Consider the following 26,936-nt stretch of genomic DNA (forward strand, 5'->3'; position numbering starts at 1 on the left):
CTCTTCTCGTTTAGTTGTCTTAGTCTATCTATTCCCTCTTAAATTTGTACTTTTTCCTCTTTTACTGCATTGTGAAATTTGATGCAGACTTCCATGGTGTACGTATATTTCGGAAGTTTGTAGATTTTTAAAAAAAGGTGTTACCCATGTGTCGATGCACCTTAATTCAACTGGTTTGTCCTTTTGTCTTGGTGTCCATCTACACTATATGTTCCTTTGTATACCAATCCTCGTTTCTGCATCTCCTAAAACACACATTAACCTGATATTTTTTACTTTGCACAGCTGTTTACGTTACAGCTAAGTTCGGTTAGTGTTATAATGGTAATTTGTGATCTCCAAGAAAAAACAGAATTATGTTACAGTTGTACATGTGCTTGTGTGCTGGCTCAATTTTAAAAACGAACACCTGTTTTCCTTTTCACTTTTGCAGTAAGCACACCATCAAGCAAATCTGCTTTAAATTTCTCAGAAATGCTTCTTCTGCGACCAGCTCTCAGTCGAGCACACATTAATTGTGCTGCACTAGATACTCCTGTGCATGATTGTCAACCGTCCACATCCTCCTCTTTTCCTATTGGCAATTCAGGATTCTCACTGGTAAAGGAAATCAAAGATTCTGGCTCACTACATGAAGATGATAACATCTCCACAACAAGTGGTTTCTCTTCCCGAGCTTCTGATAAAGGTAAAAGAATTCTCATTTGCAAGAATTTTAAGTTGTAGCAAACATTTGAACTTTCAGAAATGTTAGGATAAGTATTACCAGTTTTCTCCATTATGTGATGGTTGAATAACCTCGGTTTTTATGCTTGGGATGGAAGAAATGTCTTTTAGGTGCATATACTTAAAATTTTATATTAGACTGGTGCTTAAATATTGCATGCATCTTTGCCTATTCCATTAGAAGAAGAGTGTTTAACTCAAGGAGGTGGTGCAATTAACAAAATTTATTAAAGGTATAACAGAGATAAAGAATTACATTGGATTAGGCTAAGAAAATTTATAATTGTGATTTAGAAGAGTTGGCATGGTTTTGACTTTGTTTAGTGAAATTATTAAACTTTTGCCAAGGAGAAACCTGCACTCTGGATTGTGTGTGTGTGTGTGTGTGTGTGTGTGTGTGTGTGTGTTTCTACAATATTTAGATTTCCACAGGCATTGATAAGATGCCACATTAGTGGTTACGGAAAATAAAAGTTCAAGGTGTAGGGGGTAACAATAGCACAGATAGAAGTTGGCTGGCACAAAATATTGTGTATAAATGATCTTTGTCTGATTAGTAGAATGTGGCCTCACATTTTGATTTACATCAATGACTTAAATGAAGGGAGCGAAGGCATTGTTGCTGAATTTGTTTATAATACCAAGATGGCTAGGGAAATGCGCTGTGAAGTAGACACAGGGCATTGTAGGCAGGTGTAGATAGATTGAGCTGAATGAGCAAATGTCAAACACGTGGAGTGCAGTGCAGGGAAATGTGAAGTTTACTTGGGCAGAGAGAATCAAAAACAGTATTAGTTACATGAAGAATGTGTAGAATTCTCAGCTACTGAGGCATTTAGGTATTTAGTGGTTGGGGCACAAAAAAGTTAGAATGCAAGAATCAAGAAGGCTAGTGGGGTGCTATCCATTATTACAAAAGGTATGTGAGACCTCCTCTTGAATACTGTGCAGTTGTAATCTCCTTGTTTGTGGAAGTGTATGAAAGCATTGGAGGCAATTCAGTGAAGGTTTATGAATTTAGTAGTTCGAATGAGTGGCTTGTCTTAGGAGAATAGGTTGGACAGGATAGGTTTCTTTTCATTTGGATTTGCAAGAGTGAGAGGCGATTTGAAGTTTATAACATCTTAAATGGTCTTGACAAGATGATCATGAAGAATGCTTCCTCTTGTGGGTCAGAACTAGAGGGCATTCTTTTTTAAGTTAGATATTGCCCTTTTGGCCAGAGATGAGAACTTTGAGGGTTGCGCAGTTTTGGAACGCTTCACCTCGTGTGTATTCTGAGGCAAATCATTTTAATATTTTGACTTGATTAGGCACATTCTTGTTGTGCAAGGGAATTGGATGTAATTGGGAGTATGTAGATGGGCGTGTGAAATTTAAAATAAACCATTCGGGAATTATCTTACTGAATGCTGGAGTGGACTCTGTGAATTGTCCACTTCTACCTATTTTGTATATTCATACAAGTTAAAAGAATATTCAGCTCACTGAACTTTTGGAATTGGAATGCTTTCCGACACTTTATTGAAATTAAGCTTAGATAAGTTGTAAAACAAAAATATAGAGATTTCGGAAAAATACAACAAGGGGTAAATGCATTGAGGAAGTGGGTGAGGGGTAGCATTTACATTTCTTTTGCAAGGGGCCACTGAGTAAGTTTTGGAAAGATGCGGTGTTAGAATTTGATCGTTAAACAAGAAAAAATATGCATTTCTAATGAAGCTTCAAATTGGAAGACTAATAATATGTTGGCTCAACAATCATAGAATCCCAACAGTATGGAAGCAGGCCATTTGATGCAACAAGTTTATACCGTCCCTCCTCCCACCCAGACCCATTCCCCTACTCCTGCATTTCCCACATCTGACCCATGTAACCAAAGCATCCCTGGACATTACGGGCAATTTAGCATGGTCAATTCATTTACCTTGCTCATCTTTGGACTGTGGGAGGAACCAGAGCATCCAGAGGCAACCCATGCAGACATGGGAGAATGTTTAAACTCCATACAGACAGGTTGTGGTGCTGTGAGGCAGTGGTGTTAACCACTGAGTTATGCCATAAAATTTGAAATCCAGGACATTTCTTATTGAGAGCCAGTATAGGTCAGAAAGGGAATGATGGGTGAATTGGGCTTGTGCGGGTTATTCCTGAGATGGTGAAAGGTGCTATGGTAATTTATTTTTGTTTTTTTTTCCCTTTCCTCGCTTAAAAAAGACAACTTTCTGAATACTAGAATTTAATCCAACTGGTACATCTAATCAGTTACCCCAGGTAGCTGTGTTTCATTAGCTTTGAATGCACAGCCTATGCACTGTTGTTCTGAACATTTTATTTCTGTTTGTAGAAAATTGATAGTCCAGAATTTGTTTCAGCATTAACTGATCAAATTCAGCTCATTCATCATAGCAGGCAGCCACTCCCTTGCAGTCTGTCTTTTCCCACCAATAATATTCCCCTGCCACGCTTTGTATACTAGCTGCTGTGGTTATTGCTCCTTGTTCTCTGGCTGAGCATTCACCATGTTGCTGCTCCTCATTGGCTTTACCCCCCTCTGTGAGCTTTTCAGCAGCATATTTTGGAGAGAAGCAGCGAGTTCTTCCTTTATAGACTGGGAATGCGAAGGCCAGCAGTACCACCCTTTCTGAAACGGAACATTCTAGTTGATTGGAGTGGTTCATTGTCACACATTGAAGTAAAAGGAGAAATGCCAAGTGTTTCTTTGTGGAATGTGTTCCTACCACTTGTGTGTATATTGAACACTGGCTGGAGGGCAGGCTGGAAACTAGGTCTGAGCTCTTACCCATGGACTGTATTTTGAACAAGCCAGCATTAGAATAACCAGTTCCAGTGGTGTGCCATTGGTCCCCTCCGGGACTTATCAAATGTATAATTCTGTGTTTCACAATCACTTGTGCAAACCCGCTCTTCCTTCTAGAGTATTTTCCCACTCCTCAGTGATGTTAATATTGTTTCCAATGCTGGAGGAATTGTAAATGTTAGATTACTTCAGTCTGTGCAAAGCTTAAAACCATTTTGTGGCTGCAGTTCCTCTGCTCAATGTAGCTTGAGATTAATATTCCTTCCTAAAATGCCTAAGAAAAGTTGTTGTGGAAATCACTCGTCTCATCTGGGCTCTAGAAATTACACAGTGAACCTGTTGGTTCTACAATTGCTATCAATGGCAAAAATGCTGAATTCTACACTAATCTATTGAAACTTATAAGAGCTGATGGACTCGACTGGACCTTGGCCTAATTGCTCTGAATTGACTGAATAATGGGGTCTCCACTTTCACTTGTTATTCCAAGTACTGTCTAGTAGAAACACTTTGGTAACCTTTCCGTATGAACCCAGATGGAGAGTGTTACTTTTGAGCCCAGTTGCTTCAAAATGGAACCAAATGATATCCGCATTCCTACACTTTCAGGATAGACTGTTCCTTTCTGGGCTGAGTTTTTCCTTCATAGACTGGGAATGCGAAGGCCAGCTGTACCACCCTTTCTGAAACAGAACGTTCTAGTTGATTGGGGTGGCTCATTGTCACTCATTGAAGTAAAAGGAGAAATGGCAAGTGTTTCTAAGAATAGTGCAATTGAAATACAATGTAGTGACCTTCTGTTATTCTGATTGGCTGGAACATGAAATCAAAGGTCAGAATATTCCCTTCCTGGAGGAATGCTTTTGAGGTCCTCTCAAGGACTACTTTTTAGCTGTGAGGTTACTTTCTCATTCTCTAACTTATGTAGCAACAAATCTGTCTGCATTTGTGTTGACCTTACATAAGTATATAAAAAGAAAGAATAGTGAAAGTAAATATGGGCTCTTTAGATGACACTATTAATGGGAAACTTAGATGGCAGAGGGACTAAACCAATATCTTTTCTCTGTTTTCACTGTGCAAGGTAATAATCTCTTACCTAAAACTGCAGTTACTACAGAGGAACTTGGTGAAATTAGTATAACTATGAAGAAGGTACTAAGTAAACTTAATCAGATTAAAGGCAAGTAAGTCCCTGAGGCCTGATGGCCTGCATCCTATGATAGTAAAGGATGGCAACCGACATTGTGGATGCATTAGTAATCATTTTCCAAAATTCTCTAGATTCTGGAAAGGTGCCTGTAGATTGGAAATATACTAATGTGATGCCTTGATTCAAAAAAGGCGATAGGCAGAAAGTGGGAAATGATAGAATAGTTAGCTTGACTTTTTTCGTCAAGTTGCTGGAATTGCTCTTAAAGGAGGAGATAACTGAACACTTGGAACAACAAAGCTCAATTTACTCATTAGCTTAGTTTCCTAAAACACAAGTCAAGCTTGACAGACTTGTTGGATTTCTTTGAGGACGTCTCCAGCAGAGTGGACAATGGCAGTCTGGTGGATCTGGTATATCTAGACTTCCAGAAAGCATTTGATAAGGTGACACATTTAAAAAAAACTGATCCAGAAGAATAGACCCTAGGGCATATGGATAGAGTATTGGCTTGGATGGAGAATTGCCTGACTGACAGAAAGCAGAGGGTAAAGACAAATGGGTCCTTCTATGGATGGCCAACTGTAATAAGTGGGGTGCTGCATAGTTCACTTCTCGGACCTCAACTATTCTCAATCTGTACGAATGACCTGCAAGCACGAAAAGAATGTAACATAGCAAAGTTCACAGATGATACTAAAGTAGGTGGGAAAGCAGTTAATAATGAGGAGAAAGAGAGTTCCGAGATGGATATTAATAGGCTAGGAGAATGAGCCATAATCTGGCAGCTGGAGTTTAAAGTTGACAAGTGATAGCTTGTCCATTTTGGTTGGGGATAAAACGGGGCAAATATTATTTAAATGGGAAGCATATTTGAAGTGAGTCAGCGCATGAATCATAGAAAGTGGGCATGCAGGTGCAGCATTTAGTAAGGATGGCAAATGGGATCCCGACACTTATTGCAAAAGGACTGGATTATAAAAGTAAAGATGTGTTGTTAACAATTGTATAAAGCATTGGACCACACCTGGAATATTGTCTAGTTCTGGTCTCCTTACCTAAGGCTGGATGTGCTGGCACTCGAAGCAGTTCAGAGAAGGTTCATTAGGTTTATTTAAGGGATGAAAGGGCTGTCCTACAAAGGGTCGTTGTATAGCTTAGGTTTGCACTCACTGGAGTGTAGAAGAACGAGAGGGGAATCTGACTGAAATATAATGCTAATGGGAACTGATGAGGTAGACACTGAACAGATGTTCCCGTTGTGGGAGATCGTAAATATTGAGAGAGATGTACGTTCAAAACTTAGATGAGTCACAACTTCTTTCAGGGTTGTGAATCTGTGCAACTCACTGTCCCAGAGTGCAGTGGAAGCAGAATCAATCAACAGATTCAAGAAAGGAATAGATGTGTTTCTGATGAAAAGTGGGATAAAGGGCTCTTGCAAGCAGGCAGGAATGTGTGGAGTTGTGACCAGGATAAGATCAGGCATGATCATAATTAAATGATGGAGCAGGCTGGAAGGGCTGAATTGCCTACTCCTCCTAATTCCTGTGACTCATGGGGTATTTGGACTGTCTCTGAAGCAATTGGAAAAGTTTTGCAATCTTCTCAATAATCAAGATTTGTAAGGAATTCACTATTGCACTGATTTAAAGTTTATTTTTGAATTCTAGTTGGGCGCTTATTCTTTTGGCAGCTTAAAACTGTTCTGTCTGCATTCACAGGCAGTCTGTGTCCCTGTTTAAGCGTTTCTCTGCCCCACAATCTTTTTGATGTCCCATTCTCCACTTACATTCACCTCTCATCCACAATCTGGTTTAGGGACTTTACGGGCAGTTTTGCAACTGCCTCATTTGTATTGTTCAATTTAGAGATATGGCTCGGCAATAAAACTCGCTGCCTTTATACTTTGATTCAAAGAGTACCACCCCTTCAGTGATTGGAGACTTGTTTGTAAATTAAAGTTTTTATATTTATTCGTCAATGTTGCAGATGTGATACCGTCGAGGAATGCTTCTTTGCCACCTCTGTGGTCCCCAGAAGGGGAGCGCTTTCATTCTGCTCCCCAGCAACCTGCTGTAAGCTTGAAAAGACCAGCTTTTAATCTGTCTGCATTTGGAAATTCACCTCCAGTAAGTACAATTGTGAATATTTGTTGTTTGTAATCATTGAATAGTCACCACTTAATGTAAACTTGTGAAATTCAAATGGTTTTGCTTTTTCCAGTCTTTTATTAGTACTTCTTTACTAAATTCAAGCCAGCTTGGGGATTCTTCTTTCTATCCTGGCAAGACTACTTATGGTGGGGCGGCGGCAGCAGCTGTAGGAAGAGCTTCTCAAACTCGAAGTACACCCTACCAGGTAGAGCGAACTGCTGACTCAATGCTGCTTTCTTTTATTTTTCTTTATGCATGTTTTTGTTCTTTCGCAAGTAAATCAGTGATGGAAAAGGATCATTTGAAGTTGGGATTGAAGGGGTTGTCTTTTGAGGAGGTTGTCTCTGATGCTGGAGAATCTGAGATACCAAGGTGTAGAGCCGGATGAACACAGCAGGCCAAGCTGCATCAGAGGAGCAGGAAGGCTGACTTTCGGGCCTAGGCCCTTGAATTTTAAGATGTTATTGTGGTGATGAAATTATCTTGGAATTATTTATGTACTGCTACCATGGAACTTTGAAAGGAAAGCATTGACCCATTTTTTTCTTAGATATTTTCTAATCAACCTTTTCAGAGATGTGTCTCTCACCTGTTGCATTTGAATCCATGCCATCTGGCTCAGAGCTGGAACAGTGTTACCGTATCGTGCGGCGGATTGATGTATTTATTTATTTGACTTTGTTTCCAGAAGTGTTCTTAAGCATTACTGAATGCTTTTTCCCCACCACCAAGTCACCTGTGGTTTTATTTAATCTATTACCAACACCACTGGTAAATCACTTGCGTTTTCCAATTAATTACTTTACATGCAAAGACCATTCAGGGCAAAGCAGACAAGGATGGGGGGGGGGCGTGGTTTATCTTTGATGAATCAAATTAAAACACATGCTCTGTTTGACCTTACAGATTACTTAATACCGATTTATGTTTGGCTTGCTAAAACAATTTTCTCTTACGTGGTGGCATAAAAGTTGTAATAAGTTCAACTGAATTGGCATCTTGATTTAGTATTAAGTGGAAAATTGACTTGAAGTATTGTATAAAGTAGTATTAAGCTAACTTTTCAAACACGCGAGTTTGTGAACATAAACAGCATGCCGGAGCACCTTCAAATTTCAAATTATACAAAATTTGGCCTATGATTGTAAAAATCTATCAATAGCCACAGCTGTTCATTACCTGAAAATTTTTTTGGGACGTTCTCGGATTTTGGTAGGTGCTATGTCAGTGCACATCTGTTTGTTAAATGTTCAAGTATAAATGTATGGAGCTATACTTTATTTCATTGGACAGAGCCTTGGCTTTAATGTAACCTCTATGGTTTATTTGCGCAGTTCTAAAAGTAGATATTGACATCAAAACAAGAAACCTGTATCCATAGGAGCACTACGTTGTTTGTTGTAACTTGGTTTAAAAGTGATTTACGCATGGAGCAAAATTTTGTATGCCTGGTCAATCTGGCATTCGATTTTGACTATTAAATTTCTGCTGAAAGGTTCTGTGGTGTCCAGTGCACCTGCTTTCTGCCAGTCAACACACTACCACCACGGTTCAAAAGTGTGTCTTGTTTGTGTGCAGAGTATCTGATATTGAGATGGTTGTAGCGTTCAGACGACAGAACCCTGAGTCCCCCTGAAGATTTAAACACAAGTATCATTTGTTTTTAGCTCTGTTTTGAATAACAAAGATGAAGATGTGAGTTTTCATGCTGACATTTCTGCATGGTTCCACATATTTCACAAAACTTATGAATCTAACCACCAGGTTCCAATAAGGAGACAGATGAAAGCAAAACCGGCAAGTTCACCCTCGTATGGTGTGACGAGTGCCACTGCCAGACGTATCCTTCAATCTTTAGAAAAGATGTCAAGTCCTTTAGCCGTGAGTCTTTATATTACTTTTTGTGGTTTTTACCAGATGATTTGAACTTCATAAGTCCATTGTCCTGTGAAATACCTGAATTATTTAGAGTGCAGTTGATGTAATTCAATCACCAATAAACCTGCATTGCAAATGGATTAGTTGTCATTGGCAGAGTTTCCAAGTTTGTATATGTATAAGTCTGTTCCTTTTTATAAAAGCAAAATACTGTGGATGCTGGAAATCTGCAATTAGCATAGAAAGTACTGGAACAACTCAGCAGGTCTGGATCATCTGTAGAGAGAGACTGAGTTAATGTTTCAAGTCCAATATGACTCCTTCGTTATATTACTTAACATTCCTTTTTGTTGATGTGCTGCTGCTTCCATCATACAGAGAATTCCCAAACAAGATCTCTGGCAGAACAATTCTGCATCGCAATTTGTTTATCTTAGTTCATTTGTTTTATTCTGTTAAAGAATTAATAGAATCTGTCACTTAAATCATTCGTGCTTACGTTTAAAATTGCTCATCAAAATAAATCACTTTTTGAAGAATTGATTAGTGTCTACTTAACTCTTCAATTCCATGGCAAGCTATAGCCAGAATTATGATACTGTGGCATTTGCAATTTATGTACAGTATTTTTTATTGTATTGAAATAAACTTTTTTTATAATGTTTGTGACAATTGGGTACAGGCAATAAATGCTAACCTAGCCATTGACACCCACATCTTGTAAATTTCCTAAAATCCTTTATTTAACATGGAAAATATGCATTGGTATGTTGAGCATACTGATGAAAGTAAGGCATTTTGCAGGGAAGGAAGATAAGGAGAATCACTGTGATGCTAGAGAGTGGTACTTGAGGTTGTGATAAGTCTTTATACTTCTGTTTTGGTGAAGAGATTTGAAAGAAACTGTATTGGCTATGCCAAATTGTCCCATCATGTTCAAAGATGTGCAGTCTAGGTGGGTTGGTCATGGTGAATGTAGTAGTATGGGGATCAGGTGGGGTTTCAAGTCTGGATAGAATTCTCATGAGAGGGTTGGTGCAGACTTAATGGGCTGAATGGCCTCTTTCCACAGTGTAAGAATTCTATGATCCTAACAAGGGGAATAAAACCAAATACTTAAATTTTGAAGGGAAAACGTTTTTACATGTTCTTTTCTATGTTTTCAGGATGCTAAAAGAATTCCTTCAACAGTAACCTCTCCCTTGTCCATGGTAAGCGATAGTGGTCTCTCTGGCAGTTTTGTACCAGAATTAATTCTCCTGGCTTTCACAGCAGTGTCTTGAGACAAGCTTTCATTTTCAGGTTTACTTTGAGTTAAATTGTCCTAAACATGCTTTGTAAATGTCAATTTATTCCTTGAGATTCTAAATCTTAATATAATTGGCATTTTGTTCTGTTTGAGTTAATCTTCCCTGCAGTTCTTAACATATCAATAATGAACGTCATTTAATTTATTGTAAGGCATGTTTTGGTATTCTAAGGATCTGAAAAATGCTGTTAGTGTGGGACTTCCATTATTGGGTACCTGGAGAGCACGGAATATCTAAGTGTGCAGCCTGCTTCACTTTAAAACAGTACATTGGCACCAGACCCGCTTAACATTGCCACTCATGGGATGTCTTTAAAATTATTCATAAGAGGAGACTGGATGATTTTAAACCGTCTTCTCCCTTCACTTTCCTCCTTTATCTTCCCACAACTCTGATCAAGCTTGTTATTTTGTTTCAGTCCTTGGAGAAAAGTACCATAGATGCGACTGGTTGGCAGTCCAAAATGAGAAAGGTAGGTTGTTGTATGACCTTTATTATAAATATGTACATTGTGTTTGAAGGGGTGACTTGGAAAATGTAACTTGAAAAGGGATCCTTTCTAACCTTTTAAAATAAAAGCTGTATTTTGATGTTGAATCAGGTTAAGCATGATCTGGCAACAGTTTGCTAATTTGTCCTTAAATTGGGAGATAGAGGTTTCTTTAAATGCCAGTAGCAAATGAGCATCCAGTCTCAATCTGTTAAAGGAATGTAAACAGAAGTGTGTAATCCTGTGTTTTGTCACCCAATATCTTGGAGACATAGGCAAAAAAATTGAGATGCTCACTTAGGATTTGTTGTTAGTAGTTGGATTTTTTTCACTGTTCCAAACAAAACTTTCTGATTTTTGTTTTCAGATTACGGCTAAATACATTGTTGAAAGACCCTGCAGTGTTTGGTCTTTTAAAATAAAATGAAATCCTCCACACGTGCTGAACAGTATAGTGGAGGTAGTGGCTTTGTGATGATATCGCCAGAGTTAAGTTCTGGGAATTCATGTTCAAATCCCACTATGGTAGATGGCAGAATTTTAATTCAGTAAAAAATTTGGAATTTAGGGTGTAACAATGACCATGAAGCCATTGCCAGTTGTTGGGACAACCCATCTGATTCACTGACCTTGCCTGGTCTGATCTATATGTCACTTCAGACCCACAGCCATGTGGTTGACTCCTCAACTACTGTCTGGGCAATGAGGAATGGGCAATAAATGCTAGCCTAGTTAGAGATGCCCTCATCTGGTGAGTGATTTCATTAAAAAGAAATGACCTTTAGTAGTAGAAGCAGATATAATTAGCGTTCCATCTCTAATACCTCTCTCTCCTCCCTGGACACCTCTGTCTCCATCTCTGGCAACCACCTGGAAACCAATATCCATTTCAAGCCCACCTCCTCCCATCCACCTTCCTACAAAAATGTCACCCCCTATTCCCAATTCCTTCGACTCTGCCGCATCTGCTCCCAGGATGAGGCATTCCACTCCTGTACATCTCGGATGTCCCCATCCTCGTTTTTCAAGGACCATCCCACCGTGGTCGAGATCTCCCTCGACCATGTCTCTCTCATTTCCCGCAACTCATCCCTCACACCCCCTCCCTACAGTAAAAACCAAAACAGAATACCCCTTGTCCTCAATTACCAACCTCCAGATCCAACACAACATCCTCTGACACTTTTGCCATCTGCAATCTGACCCCACCACCAAAGACATTTTTCCCTTCCCAGCCTTATCTGCCTTCCGGAGGGACCACCCTCCCTGTGACTCCCTTGTCCGCTCCATGCTCCCCTCCAGCTCCACCACACCGGGCACTTTTCCCCCACACCTGCTGCAGTGTTACATCTGCCACCATGCGCCGCCGCCCCCCACCCCCCGAAGACTTTCCACTTCGAGCAGATGTTCACCTGCACATCTGCCAATGTGGCATACTGCATCTGCTGTACCAGTTGTGGCCTCCTCAACATCAGGGAAACCAAGCGGAGGCTAGGGACCCACTTGCAGAACACCTACGCTTGGTTTGCATTAAACAACTGCACCTCCCAATCGCGAACCATTTCAACACTCCCTCCCATTCCATAGATGACATATCTATCCAGAGCCTCCTGCAGTGCCACAACGATGCTACCGAAGGTTGCAGGAACAGCAACTCATTCTGCTTGGGAATAGATAAGGAGAATCACTGTGATGCTAGAGAGTGGTACTTGAGGTTGTGATAAGTCTTTATACTTCTCTTTTGGTGAAGAGATTTGAAAGAAACTGTATAGGCTATGCTAAATTGTCCCGTGTTCAAAGATGTGCAGTCTAGGTGGGTTAGTCATGGTGAATGTAGTAGTATGGGGATCAGGTGGGGTTTCAAGTCTGGATAGGATTCTCATGAGAGGGTTGGTGCAGACTAAATGGGCTGAATGGTCTCTTTCCGCAGTGTAGGGATTCTATGATCCTAATGAGGGGAATAAAACCTGTCCGTCCTCCCTGGACTGACCTATCTCCTCCCTACTTCCCCACCTACACTCACGTTTACTGGCTCTACCCCGCCCCCCAATCCATCTTATATCTCCCTCTCCCTACTTATTCTAGGAACACCCCCCACCACCACCACCAACATTTCTGAAACATTGGCTCTCCTGCTCCTATGATGCTGCTTGGCCTGCTGTGTTCCTCCAGCTCTACATCTTTGTATTCTTATATTTAGCTTCTGGTGGGTGGTGGTAATTTGTTTGTTTATTCATTGTGTTATAAATGCAATTCAGTGCTATGAACTGTTCATTGCTGTAATTATATGGAAAATAATACTAATTTAAATAGCCCAAAATTACAACATGAAACCAAATCTGTTATTTGAAATATAAAATTCTTTCTATTTTTCAGCTGGAAGCACAGGGTCCTCCTGTGCAGAAACTTCAAACACCTGTGATTGTTTCTGGAGCAGTTAATAGATCCATGTTTTTCAAGCCATCTCTGACCCCTGGAGGGCAGAGTAACAGACACATTGACAGGACAGAAAATCAAAACAATGTAAGAAATCAATATTGTAAGAAATGTTTTGCATTTTATATTTGCTTAATACCTTTATTTGTTGCAATTGGATTAAATTTACATTTTTTGTTATTGCCTGAAATATACAGAACAGAAGCAGGCATTGAGCCAACCACTTCGAGCTGGTGTTTAGGCTGCACTTGAACCTCATCATTCCTCATATAGTATCAGAGATAATGGGAACTGCAGATGCTGGAGATTCCAAGATAATAAAATGTGAGGCTGGATGAACACAGCAGGCCAAGCAGCATCTCAGGAGCACAAAAGCTGACGTTTCGGGCCTAGACCCTTCATCAGAGAGACCCTCTCTGATGAAGGGTCTAGGCCCGAAACGTCAGCTTTTGTGCTCCTGAGATGCTGCTTGGCCTGCTATGTTCATCCAGCCTCACATTTTATTATTATTCCTCATATAACTCCTTTCAGTATGACCTTTATCTGCTTGTAAACATAAGTGCATCTGTAAAATCAGTGTTTACCAATCCCTTTGGGAACAAGTCAATCTTGAAAGACTTTTCATCTGAGTTCCCTGTTTGGTTTCTTGGTAACCATCTTGTATTCATGACTGTTGGTAATTCTGTATCCCACAAATAGAAGTATTCTGAGTCTGTGCAAGCAAAACCTTTGATAAATTTGAAAGGGATCTATTAGGTCACACTGCCTTCTCATTTAGTAAGGAGCCCAACCTGATCATTTTTTTCCTGACAAATACATGCTTGTGTTCTGGTTCTGTAAATCTTTTATGCACCCTTTATATCATTTGTATAATGTGTTGACCAGAACTGCGCACAATACTCCATGTGCAGACTAACCAAGATTTGATAGAAGTTTAGCATAACATCTCTGCTTTTCAGTCCTATTCCTCTCAATAACCCTTCTCTCTCTCCACTCCACATTGTGCCTCCTTTCCCCCATGATTTCTGTCTTTCAGCCAACCACACATCTATTTTGTTAATTGTGCCATGACCCCACATGCTTTGTCCACATTTATTTTTGGGAATCTGCATAAATTCCATCTATATTACCCTTGTTTATTTTGACTGTTCAGAAAGCCTAATGAAGTTGATCAAGCAAGATTTTTTTCTCTTGAAATGTGTGTTGAAATGTTCAATTTCTCGGTTCATTTTAAATTTTAATATGGATTTCATTATTTCTTGTACTCCATCATCAGCTGATTGGTCTCCTAATTGCTTGGGCATCTGCATTCTTAAATATGACTTTATACGGTATAGTTGGGTATAACATTGCCCATCAGTCCTCTTCCACTATTCCTTTTTCAAAAAAAGGTTGTTAATAGAATGCAGAAGTTCCTTTTGTATCACTTCCTTGTATTCTTTTAAAATGTCCAAATGCAATGTGTGAGAACTAGGGGGTTATTGTGAGATTAAAAGGAAGACTGTTGGCCTGTAGTTTGTGATCATTCATGAAGCGAGGAGATGTCCTGATATACGAGAAAGCTGCCCAGAAATATCTGGTACTCTTTGAGCCATACTTTCCCAGTGGTGATATAAATCTGGCACCAATATGAGGAATGAATGAGTGTGCTACTCTGACCAACCTAGAAAAATAATCACGTTTAATATCATTCACATTTAGTAAATAAATACGATTATATTAAGATCAGTGCTAAAACAAACTATCTTAAAATAATTAACAGATTTTTAAATCTTTATGGAAAAATTTAACATTTTGCATTTTATAAGATAACCTTTTTGGCCCAGTTAGTTAATTTTAACAATGGTAACAGTTTACTATTAAGAGTCCACCCGTACCTCTGAGCAAATTGGAACTTCAAAGTTTTTTGCAGACAGGCTAACAACTTAGAATTCAAGAAATTATGAACAAGTTTCCAGTTTGGAAACCTCTGCATTGTACCCAATGGAAGAGTAAACACATCCTGCTAGCAGCATCTGCATTGCACTTCCAAATTTACTGTCTGGCTCAGTGACCAGAACCGCAGCTTTTCTCATTCTTGCAATGTAAGCATTGCTGGTCAGGCCAACATTGTTGTGAATCTGTAATTGGCCTCGAAGATCCTGGTGAGTCACTTTCAGAATAGATGCAGACCAGGTGGCACAGGTGCTTCCAAGAGTGCTTGTAGAGACAGAGTTCCTGATGTTCATTGCTATGCATTGGCAATGGATGGAGTAAATATTTTAAGAGGTGGGTAAGGGAGCAATCACACCAACTGCATTGCTTTGAATATTGTCAAGAGCTTAAGTACTGCAATTATGCAGTCATGTGGAGAGTAATCCGTCACATTCCTGACTTGTAACTGGTAGATGGTAGGCTGCATTGGGGAGTCAGGTAAGTTACTTATTGCAAAACACATAGCCCTTGTCACTATAGTATTTATACGGTTGGTTAATAATAACCCACCCCCAACACTGTTGATGGTGTAAATCTTGGCAAATGTAGTGCTTTTTGAATGTTATGATGGGATAATTCAGTTCTCTGGAGGTTGCCTTGCCTGGCACTTAGATGGCATGAATTTTTCTTGCCACTCATTAACCCAAGCTTGGGTGATATTCAGATCTTGCATGCAAACCTTTTCTGCTTCAGTGTCCAAGAAGTTGTGAATGGTACTGAGCAATTGTAATCAATAAAGAACATCCTGACTTCTGGTGTTTAGAAGGACTTTCTTTGAAGGAACTGAGACTCATTTGAGATCAGGGCATAGGCCTGTAGTGGTGCTTTTGTTCTTACCATTCTGATATCAGTGCCTTAATTTGTTTCTCTTAATGTTTAATATCTGTCCTCTTTATAAACCTCCCTGGTTAATACTAATGAAAGTTAATATCTGTGAAACTTTGCCATTACTGTTTGTACTTTTCAATTGTCCTTGTCTCTCTTGTACCCTGTTCCCATTCCTGAGTTTCCGTTGTGTGCATATCGATTATCTTAGATATTTTATTTTTCTTCATAACTTAGTGTACCTTGTCATTTGATTTTTGAATCATGGACTTTGTAATGACACAGCATAATCTGGTTATGTTTTTAAGTGACTTGGCCAGATGTAGCAATCAATGGTTAAACAAATTTTCACCAAAGGTGTTCCTCTCTCCCCTAGACTTAGGGGAGTGAGATGTTGGTATAGCAATAAAAGCAATTGGGATGGGAAAAATTGTTAGTTTTAATCAGGGCAAGGACATTAAAGCTTCCAGAGAGGATATGATTTTTGTTTTGTAAAATTATTTATTCATGGGATATGGGTTTTACTGGCTAGACCAGCATTTATTGCCTATTACTAAATGTCCTTGAATGTAATGGTGAGCTGTCATGTTGAACCACTGCAGTCCATTTGGTGTAGGTACACTCTGACAATGCTGTTAGAGAGAGATTTCTAGAACTTTGCTATTTCTTCAGTGTCACTGATTCAATGTACTTTCAAGTTGGATAGTGTGGCTTGAAGAGAATTTTCAAGTGGTGGTGTTCCCATGTATTTCCTGCCCTCAGAATCATACAGTACAGAAGAGGCCCTTTAGCCCATTGAGTCTGTACTGCCCAAAATAAGTCACTACCTACACTAGGCCCATAGCCTTGAATGTTATGACACTTCAAGTGCTTATCAAAGTACTTCTTGAAATTTGAGGTTACTTGCCTCAACAGTTATCTCAGGTAGTCAATTGCAGGCCCAGCTACCATCCGGGTGAAAAAGCTTTTCCTTAAATCCCCTCTAAATCACCTGCCTTTCATTTTACAAGTGTGCTCCCTTATTTTTGACTCTTTTCTCAATCTGTTGAAGAACTTCACAATCCATCTTCTCAAATGCTATACTTGCATCCTCCTCCTCCAGGGTAAAGACAGACGTGAAGGACCTGTTAACACTCAACCAGTGTTACCCAGTTTCATACATAGATTTCCTCCTTGGTTCCTAATGAGCCCTGTTGTTTCCCTGGGTATTCTCCTCCTCTTGATATACTTGTGAAATATAGAGCCATATGGTATGGAAACAGACCATTTGGTCTAACTCATCTGCTGCGACCAGACATCCCAATCTGACCTAGTCTCATATGCCAGCGTTTAGTCAATATCCTTTTAAACCATTCCGATTCATTAACCATGCAAGTGTTTTTTAAAATGTTGTGATTGTACCTGCCTCCACCACTTCGTCTGGCAGTTCATTCCATGAATGCACCATCCTCAGCATGAAAAAGTTACCCCTCAGATCCTCTCTTTCTTTTTAAATCTCCCCCCCGCCACTTCAAACCAATGTCCTCTAGTTTTAGACTCCCCTACCCTGGGGAAAAGACCTTGACTATTCACCCTATCCATACCGCTCATGATTTTATAAACTCTATAAAGTCACCTCTCAATCTCTGATGCACCAGGGGCAAAAAGGACTAGGCCGTTCAGCTACTTCCTATAGCTCAAACCCTCCAGCCCTGGCAATGTCCTTGTAAATCTTTTCTGCATCCTTTTAAGTTGAACAACATCTTATGGAAGGCTGACCACAATTGTATGCAATATACATCGAGTGGCCTCACCAGTGTCCTGTGCAACAGTGACATGACATCCTAACTCCTATACTGTGTTCTGGCCAACGAAGACAAGCATGCCAAATGTCGTCTTCACTACCCTGTCTACCTGGGATTCTTCCTAATGTTGCTTGCTAATTTTTTTAATGCTCTCCTTTTTTTGCCCTCCTAATTTCTTTTTTGAGGCCCCCTTGCAATTTCTATACTCCCCTGTTGTTCATTCCCTTTATGCTTGTTATATTTCCTCTTTTCCTTTTTATTCAGACCTGAATATTCCTAGGCATTCAGGGTCCTCTGGGCTTGTTGCTCCTTATATTTATAGATCATAATGGTCGTGGGTTTGAAAAGTCATATCTGAGGAAACCTTAATGAATTTTTTTTCGTGAATGCTTCAGACTTGTCTTTTGCATTGATGCGCTGGGCTCCCCGATCACTGAGGATGGAAATATTTGTGAAACTTCCTTCAGCATTATTGTCCACACTTTTCATAACTGGGTGTGACAGGACTGCCAAAGTTAGGTCCATTTATTGTGGACTTGCTGCTTTTGCTCTTTAAAACACAGGACTACTTGCATGTCAGTTTCATCAGATTGACACCTGATTTTTTTTTTGTTTAGGAATGTGATGCTACTCCTAACATGCCCCCCTACACTAATCTTTGAACCAGGATAATCCCCTGGCTTAATGGTAATGGTACAGTGGAAGATATGCTGGGAAATGAGGTTGCAGATTATATTCAAGTATGATTCTGGTGCTGATGGTCTGCAGCACTTCATGGGTATTCAGTCTTAAGTTGCTGTATCGGTTTGAAATCAATCCCATTTAGCACAGTGGAGGGTATTCTCACTGTGAAGGTGGGACTTGTCTTTGCAGGGACTGTGCAGTGGTTGCTACCCCTGGTACTGTCATTGACAAATCCATCTGTGGTAGACAAATTGGTGAGGCTCAGATCAAGTACATATTTCCCTCTTAGTTCCTTTCTGGCCTGCTTTAGATCCATTCCAGTAGCTATATCCTGAAAATTTGACCAGTGTAATTCATGCTGCTGAGGCTGTTTTGGCTATGGACATAAGAAATTTAGTGAATCAACAGCTTCTGAGATCTTGTGATAAATTAAAGACCAGAGGATCAATTTTTGGAAAGCAAGTGACTTGGAGTCTCCCCCAATCCAAGGATTGTAGAAAATGGGAAGCATGAGGAGGTAGGGAAATATGGCTAGACCATGATGAAAAGAAATAACCTGGAATTACCTTAACAATGATGGTATCAAAAGAGTTGGAATCTGTGTAGTGATACGATCATAAGGTAGTCACCTGTGGTTGTAGGACAGATCGCACAAAAGAAAATATCTTGATATAAAGAGTGCAGTAAACCCGAATAAGAAGGGTTGAGATGGAGGTTGAAATCACCAAGAATGGGAAGCCACTTAATGCAGAGGCAGGAGGAAAACAAAAAAATCTAGCATTGACCTCTTACACTCCAACTTGCATTTGGGAAAAGAGCCCACTCACTGCTGTCTGTCACTAAACTAAGCCAATTATGTACCCAAATAACACCTTAGTTATGATAACAAAAACAGAGAAGTTGCTGTTTAAAAACTCAACAGGTCCGGAACTGAAGAATTGAATTGAATAAGGGCCATTGGACCCGAAACGTTAACTCTGTTTTGTCTCCACACATGCTTCCAGACCTGCTGCATTCTCCAGAAAATTTTGTTTTTGTTTCTGATTACCAGTTTTTTTGGGTATTTTAATTACCTTTTCTATTTCTTCCTATTTCCCGAAAAGACTATATGTGGTAACGTTTAAGTTTTTTAAAAATTTTAAACTAATTAAATTCTAATCATCCTGTTCAGAGATATTGTTACACACCCTTGGAGCAAGTGTAACTTGAACCCATGTCTTCAGTCCAGGGATAGTGACACTACCACTGCACCATAAGAGGGCCTCAAATGACTAGTCAAGTGAAGTGGTGAGAAGATGGGAAGAGAACACAATGATATCTGTAACTGACTTTGTAAACAGATATCAACGATATCCTACTGCTATATGGTTTAAAGTACTTTTAAACATTATTAAATTGACAGATTTTGATTGATTTGACTTTGAATAAAAAGAAATTTTGTGTGTGTTAACTTCGATCTCTTATTTTTAGCGAGTGAGGGAGAAATCACCTGTACCTGAAATTAGCCTTCAAGCAACAAAAAGGTATGGTATTTGTAATGCAGTTAGCATTGACTTACTTTTAGACAGAAGTTTTAAAATATTGCATCATAAAGTAATCCGTTTTTTTCCTTTGCACCCCATTTTATTTTTGTTGCAGTGATAGCTGTTCATATCAATTAATTGGCTGTCGTGCAACCAATGGTCTTACATCTGGAGGAGCTGGAGGAAAAATGAAGAGAGATAAAGGACATTACTCATCTAGAAGTGCACAGGAGGTTAGATCAAATTGTCTTCTGATCCTTACAATTGCATATTGTTTCACGGGTTTGCAAGCATCAGTGGTGAACCTTTATCCTCTTGAGCTTTCAGCTAATAAATAAAGTTACACAATAGCTTATTTCTTCCCCCCCCGCCCCCCCCCCCACGAAGTATTTCATTGTTTATGCAATGTCAAGTTGATTTGTTATTCATTGTGGTGGATTTTGCCACTTAATTGAGGCCTACGAATGGTACAGCTTTTATTTCTGCACTCAACATGTTCTATTGCAGTTTCTTTGGAGCAACCTTCCATCTTATGAGACAGTAGTTGTGTGTTAGGCATTCATGTGGCTCAGAAGTCCTAACGCCCATTCTGTTATATTAGTGTCCGTTGCATTTGTTTCAAAGGAATACTTTGGACTGAGAAGTTGCACAATTTGCTGACTTCTACTTACCCTGAACCACGTTGGTCAATTGAGCTTTAATGATTTTGCTCACGCTTACAATGTCATTCCAAGCAGTCAGCTATCAGTGTCTTCTAGTGAAATGTTTGCAACTTTAATTTCTCACTTAAATGATGATATGGCAGCCTTGGAGGTGGTGGCCAGTTCACCATGAAGGTTTTTAGTATACAGTTGTCATCAATTTAATGAATGTGGCCAAACTGTCACAGGAGTCTTTGGCTTAGCAATGTCTGTGTACTGATGGAAGTAGTATGTTCTAGGACTTCTGAACTGCTGGCATTGTCCTGCCAAGAAATGTTGAAGTTATGTCTGAGACAGTAAAGATCGAAACTGTTCCACTTTATCTCTCGCCTAACATAGTCTCGGTCTCTCTGTGGAGGAATATGCTGAGGACCCAAGCTTGGTTTGGTTGTAGTTTGATGTTTTCAGTCAGGCCAGTATTGTTTCATTTTCTCATTCAACTTGGGCAGAACAGCAGCAGCTTTTCTAAGGCATATTTCCCTCTGAATTTCCCTCTGAGCATCAGGGGATTGAATGCTGGCGATTATGGAACCAAAATATCTAAAAATATTAACCAATTTCAGCATTACCTTGACAATGTGGTGGTATTGCAGTTTCCTGGACAACGACATTGTTGTCTTCATGGTATTCAGGCCAAGCCTTTACAAGCTTCAGGGAGTCAGATGATTTGCCACTAAAGGTCTTCCTCGATATAGAAGATTAATGTTATATCGTCAGTGCAGTGCAACTCTCTGAAGACTTGGTGCATCTTTATCTTGGATGTCAGGCAAGAAGGCTGAACAGCTTTTGGTCAATTGATGCACAATGCAGATTAGATTAGATTCCCTACAGTGTGGAAACAGGCCCTTCGGCCCAACAAGTCCACACCGCCCTTTGAAGCATCCCACCCAGACCCATCCCCCTATAACCCACACCCCTGAAACTATGGGCAATTTATCATGGCCGAAACACCTAGCCTGCACATCTTTGGACTGTGGGAGGAAACCGGATCACCCGGAGGAAACCCACGCAGACACAGGGAGAATGTGCAAACTCCACACAGACAGTCGCCCGAGGCTGGAATTGAACCCAGGTCCCTGGTGCTGTGAGGTTGCAGTGCTAACCACTGAGCCACCGTGCTGCCCTAAATGGCTTAGGAGAACAGCAAATAGGATTGTCTCAAAGTATTGATGCCAGAATGCAAAAATATTTGCTTCCAGTGCAAATCTTGCCTGTTATTGGTTGGAAAGAGAAGATTAGGTTGAGCAGTCGATTTTCTCTCTAGCTTAAACAGATCACCTCTTCACATGATCACATGTCTTGATGAGGATGAAAATGGTGATGTGTTTTGGTGTCCTTTGTACGTGACCTATTTCTTGCAGCCGCCAGTCTTGATCGCATACTGGAGTTTTAGATAATTGTAATTAATGAAGATCTGCAGCCTGATCAGGGCAACATAAGCAACTTTTTTTTCTACTTGTTATCAGATTGCACTTTGCTGGTTGTCCTCCTTAGCTGATGAATCGGGATACTTTGTTAAACACTACTTGGAGGAATAACTCAGGGTGGCAAAGGGGCAGAAAGTATCCTGGTTTGGGACTTCATTATCCATTATCTGGAGTGGCTAGTGTCACCACTACTGACTAAACTAATCACACCAGGATGTAACTGCTATACTGAGTCTATCGCAGGTGGTGAGGGAATAAATGAAAGAAAGACTTGTTACACCTCAAGCTCCCCAATCTGCCTTCCACAGGTGCACCTGTCCATGGCTGTACCAGTATAAGTGACCTCCGCGCTGGCGGCATGCCAAATGGGGATGGACTTCATACAGATGCTCGGTTTGGGTTTTGCCAGGGCTATAGAGCTTCTGACCTAACCATCTCCCCTTGAAATTTAATGGCATTACCATCAATGAATCCTGCACTATCAACATCTTGGGGTTATAAATGACCAGAAACTGTACTGGAGTAACCATCTGAGTACTGGGGCTAAAAGAGCAGGTCAGAGGCTGGCAATGATGCACTGAGTAACTCACCACTTGACTTCCAGAGTATGATGATGCATATCCCATTTACCTGGATGTGTTCAGATCCAACAAAACGAAGAAGGTTGAGACCATCCATGGCAAAGGATCCCACTTAATTGGCAGTTGAGAGGCTCTGAAGGAGGAAGTGGTGATAAATTGAGCTTTCATTTGGATGATGTGTGGTTTACCTTTTGTCACAGTCATGTAGGATTTCATTTCCAACATTGAAAAAACAGCTGAAACTAGCCTAAAACAGTCAAAATTGAAGATTTGTAAAATCTTTCCAATTAACAGCAGTGCATTCCTGTCTGTGAGTTAGCTTGTAAATTGTAAACCCTTTGTCAATTTACGTGGCACATTCAATGCATTGTATATGACATTGCAAACAGGCTTGAGTTGCATGCTTGTGTGCCATTATTGTGGGAGTGATACAGTCTGTTAGTTCATTGTCATATGGCATTTGTTTTGTATATGAGTAATAAAGTTGTAAATATTGTGCTCTCTACAGGTAAAGGCCCTAGCCCCAGAACTGCCTGAAGTATCTTTACCAATTAAAAATACAAAATTGCCTACCTTCAACTTTGGCTCCCCTTCCACAACTCTATCACCTGTAATATCTACTGTAACACAATCTTTTCCTGACAAGGTATTGTCTTCTTGCATGTTGTATTCTTGTTTTCAAATGGTATATGTTCATTTCCGAGGATATAGATTGCATCCAGCTCGTGCCAGTGCATTTGTACTCTGTCCTGGGGATTCCTGGTAATAACATTGTGATGGAATTGCACAACGAAGTATTCCCTTTGCAATAGCGCAGGTTTAAATTTGAGAGTATAATCTTGCCTTGTAATCTGCATCAAAATGGTGTAAGTTTGCACCATTTTGAAGTTGAGATTTGACTTCTTTCAACAGGAAAACCTTTGGCTTTTTTTTTGGCTGCCAGTTACCCTCCGCCTCATGCTTCTCAGGAAAGTGAACATAAAAGTTAAGATTTCATTCGTTTTAACGGACTTCCAAGGACACCTGTTAAATTTGTGTGCAATAAGCATGCTGTCTAAATATCTATCCTTTGGATGGGAGGAGCAGTTTTGTGGCTTTTTACAACAATTTCACAAACGGAATCTGATCAATTGTCTGTTTGCTTAGGCCAGAGTGAGAAACAGTTAAGTAAAGGTGATGGAAAGTAAGCAGTTCTGTAATCCACGAATGCATGTCGTAATGATAATCCCACTTTGTTCATGTGCAGGTAGTGGTGTCCAGTCCAAACAATGCTGCCTTTACCTTTTCCACACCAAACATAAAAGCAACTGAGGCAAATCTGCACCCTATTTCAGTGTCTGTAAGTGTTTTTAAGCCCTAATGTTTATGTTTTCATGTTTGAAGATATATTCAAACCGTGTAAGGTACATCAGCCTAATTAATATATGCAAGTTGAGTAATTGATTGAAGCCATTTGTTTCAATCTCCAAGCTATTGAATGTGAAGTGACAGCAGCAACCTGTATAATCCTGCCTCTGTTCGTAATAGAATTGACTTCACTTTTTTGTTTTCAACCTTTTCTCCACCAACATACAGACTGGATTTACGTTTAGTGAGCCAATTGACAAATCTGTTCCATTTGTCTTTGTATCTGCCAGACCTTCAATTAATGCAGGTAAGCATATTTTTAGGCTGTAAATTAAAGTCAGCCAATGATGGCTTGACACTGACAACAGCTAAATTTTTTTCTGCACTATTTATAGCAAAATGTGTCTCATTGCCTTCTATTTCGACACCAACAAATGAGAGAAAAGGTGAAGAATGTGATGGACTATTGAAACCTGCTAAAACTCTGAAGCAAGGCAGTGTCTTGGACATTTTGAAAGGGCCTGGTGAGTAATTTTTTTTACTAACAGTAGGTAAAAAGAAACATGTTTCCATACCCTGCAAAGTAGTATTCGTTTTATGGGTTTCACTTAGAGCTAGAACATTTTATATGGCCTGGTGTTTGCTTTTATAGTTGTCAAATTTACAGCTCATTCGTAAACTTCCTATAATTAATAATTTCATCTCCTTAAGAGAAGGATCAGCGGCAAGGAAAAAAGGTTAAACGAATTTGTTGACCCGACATTTTATTGCTTTGTTTTATTTGAGGCCAGAATTTTAAGTGGTTGAATACATGTGAAAGGTTTTTGCAAGGAGCAGCTTCTCCAGTCAGAGGTCCTTTCTCTCTCGCGTGTGCTAGTACAGGCTTACTGGTGAACCTGTCAGCAGCAATTGTGGGAGAGAACCAATCTGTAATTGGAGGAGTCTCAAGAAGTCTGAGGTCCAGAGCCAGGCTGGGTCTGGGAAAAGAAGGCTTTCAGGAAGTTTCTGTCTTGGGAGGAGAGAAAAGAGTTGAGAATTGCACCACAGGGAGAAGGTAACGAGAGTCAGTTAGCACAAATTAACAGCAAGTTGGGCTGTGAGAGTAGATTGAGGGAGTGAATATTTGGTCACTCCCGCTAATTCTCTTGCATTTCCTTTTTTAAAAAAGAATTGGCTTTTTATAAGACGTGCTTAAGTCTCTCCAGAGAAGAAAATGGCTACTTTCATTTCCACGTCTGCTGGTAGGGTCATGTAGCTGGTTGGAACGTTTTAGAGCACAAAGCCTGATGGGTTATTTTCTTGAAGTTAAAGGAGACACAGTGTGAGGGGGGAAGGCACACAAGTGTGCGGTGGTGGGAGAAGGGACGCAAGCAGGAGCAGGAAACCCCAGCACACTTCTGCCCCCCCTCCGCCCCCAACCACCACCACCACCACCATCATCATCACCACCACCACCATTTTCATGTGAGTTCCACTGAGACCAGCTTTGAGTGTGTGCAATTGGAGGCCACCCAAGGTGGCCTAATTCCTAAACCTAACTCCTTAACTCAGCCCAGTCGTTGCCACTTTCCCTCGTGATTATAAGTTGATCCCGATTTTCTTTCTCTCTTGCTGTGCTTATCCAAAGTAAATAATTTTTCAGTCTAAATGATTAATTTATGCTGTTGGATTGTTTTTGAAGAAATTAATGTTTACTGAAATTTTCCCATTCCCTCTCCCTGAGAAGGGAAAATGAAAAGAGCAATGTCTAAAAGATACCCCAACCTCCCACCCCAAATCAGTGAAAATAGATTTGCCATGCCACGTGGAGCATTGTTCATGAGCTGCCACATGGATAAACTCTGTTATCTCTTGGCAGCTGAGCTCTACAGGTTTTTGTTTTCAGAAATGCATCACACCAAAAGTATAATGTTGTTCAGTATCTTGTATTGACATACTACCATAGGGTGATAAGGTTGAAGAGTCTAAAAGTGATTTCCCAAATATAGTCGTAGTTGTGTGAATTGTTATTTTGGCCACATGAGAAACATTGATTTCTAGTCTTTTTTTTAAAAAGTGTGTTTAATTATACTTTATGTATATTTTCTTATTGGGTTATATGTGTGAACTCAGTTTGGGAAGCCTTGGAATAATTTGGCGATATTCCAAATATTGACAATATATGCAAAATTTCATTGCTTAATCAAACAGATAGGCCTATCTGGACAGCTGTTGAAGTGTTTTCATCCACCCTGTGTCTGAGTCTGAACAGAACTTCATTGTACTAACAAGGATTCACACAGTATTGCCTGTTCCTGTCACATGAACATTGGTCAGAAAAATTGAGTGCACAACTACTTAAACTTGTGTTTTTTTTTAAACCTGTTCCAAGAGTTCAGTTCGCCTTCATCATCCACTCAATGTATTACCAAGTCCTTGGACATTACACCAGCTACTGTGAAGCCTTTACCAACAACTACTGAAAAAAATAGTTCCTCCATTGAGAGCTCAAGCACCTTTGGATTTGGAGATAAGTTCAAACCTGCTGAAGGTTCCTGGCAATGTGGCTCCTGCTTTGTACAAAACAAAATCACAGACAGTAAATGTGTTGCTTGTCAGACTTCCAAAATTGTACTCCCTATACAGACTGATAATGAGTCAACCAGCAGAGACAAACCTACATGTAAAGAGACTCCAGTGAGTTTTGCAGACAAATTCAGACCTGCATTGGGCACATGGAGCTGTGATATCTGTTTGGTTCAAAACAAATCAGAAGCTGTAAAATGTGCAGCTTGTGATTCGCCAAAAGCTGGAACTGGAGTGAAATCTGCACTGGCTTTGCCTGCGGTGATTGAAAGTACAAGGAACAGAGAGTCAAATCCTTCAAGCAGTAACCCTGTGGGTTTGGGATTGGCAGATCAGTTTAAGAAACCTGAAGGCGTGTGGCACTGTGCTGTGTGCCTCTTAGAAAATAAAGCTGAAGATAGCAAGTGTGTGGCTTGCCAGTCTGCTAAGCCAGGTAAGTGCTTTTTCGTCTACAAATAGTCTTTGCTGCCAAGACATTATTTATTTGCTATAATATGTCATAATTAATGTGCGTCATTGCATTTGGAGACACGCCTTGTCTTCGGAATCCTCCTG

At 40.0% G+C, this 26,936-nt stretch overlaps 1 protein-coding gene across 2 annotated transcripts in view; it reads left to right on the forward strand.

Annotated features, from left to right (window-relative positions):
- The window catches only part of nup153 (nucleoporin 153), a 67,570-nt gene that overhangs the window by 15,653 nt on the left and 24,981 nt on the right, over positions 1 to 26,936 (forward strand). Inside the window, exons 3-16 of one of the 2 annotated variants that reach the window (XM_048550540.2) lie at positions 434 to 688; positions 6,693 to 6,832; positions 6,927 to 7,061; positions 8,621 to 8,737; positions 9,901 to 9,945; positions 10,463 to 10,516; positions 12,911 to 13,057; positions 19,708 to 19,760; positions 19,876 to 19,993; positions 22,978 to 23,115; positions 23,716 to 23,808; positions 24,045 to 24,123; positions 24,212 to 24,340; positions 26,188 to 26,814. In XM_048550540.2, the coding sequence (XP_048406497.1) occupies positions 434 to 688; positions 6,693 to 6,832; positions 6,927 to 7,061; positions 8,621 to 8,737; positions 9,901 to 9,945; positions 10,463 to 10,516; positions 12,911 to 13,057; positions 19,708 to 19,760; positions 19,876 to 19,993; positions 22,978 to 23,115; positions 23,716 to 23,808; positions 24,045 to 24,123; positions 24,212 to 24,340; positions 26,188 to 26,814 (2,130 nt within the window). The remainder of the gene's footprint in view (positions 1 to 433; positions 689 to 6,692; positions 6,833 to 6,926; positions 7,062 to 8,620; positions 8,738 to 9,900; positions 9,946 to 10,462; positions 10,517 to 12,910; positions 13,058 to 19,707; positions 19,761 to 19,875; positions 19,994 to 22,977; positions 23,116 to 23,715; positions 23,809 to 24,044; positions 24,124 to 24,211; positions 24,341 to 26,187; positions 26,815 to 26,936) is intronic. The other variant, XM_048550547.1, reaches the window with a different exon arrangement.

Source organism: Stegostoma tigrinum, chromosome 2 (genome assembly GCF_030684315.1).
Source record: "Stegostoma tigrinum isolate sSteTig4 chromosome 2, sSteTig4.hap1, whole genome shotgun sequence".
NCBI classification, from domain to species: domain Eukaryota; kingdom Metazoa; phylum Chordata; class Chondrichthyes; order Orectolobiformes; family Stegostomatidae; genus Stegostoma; species Stegostoma tigrinum.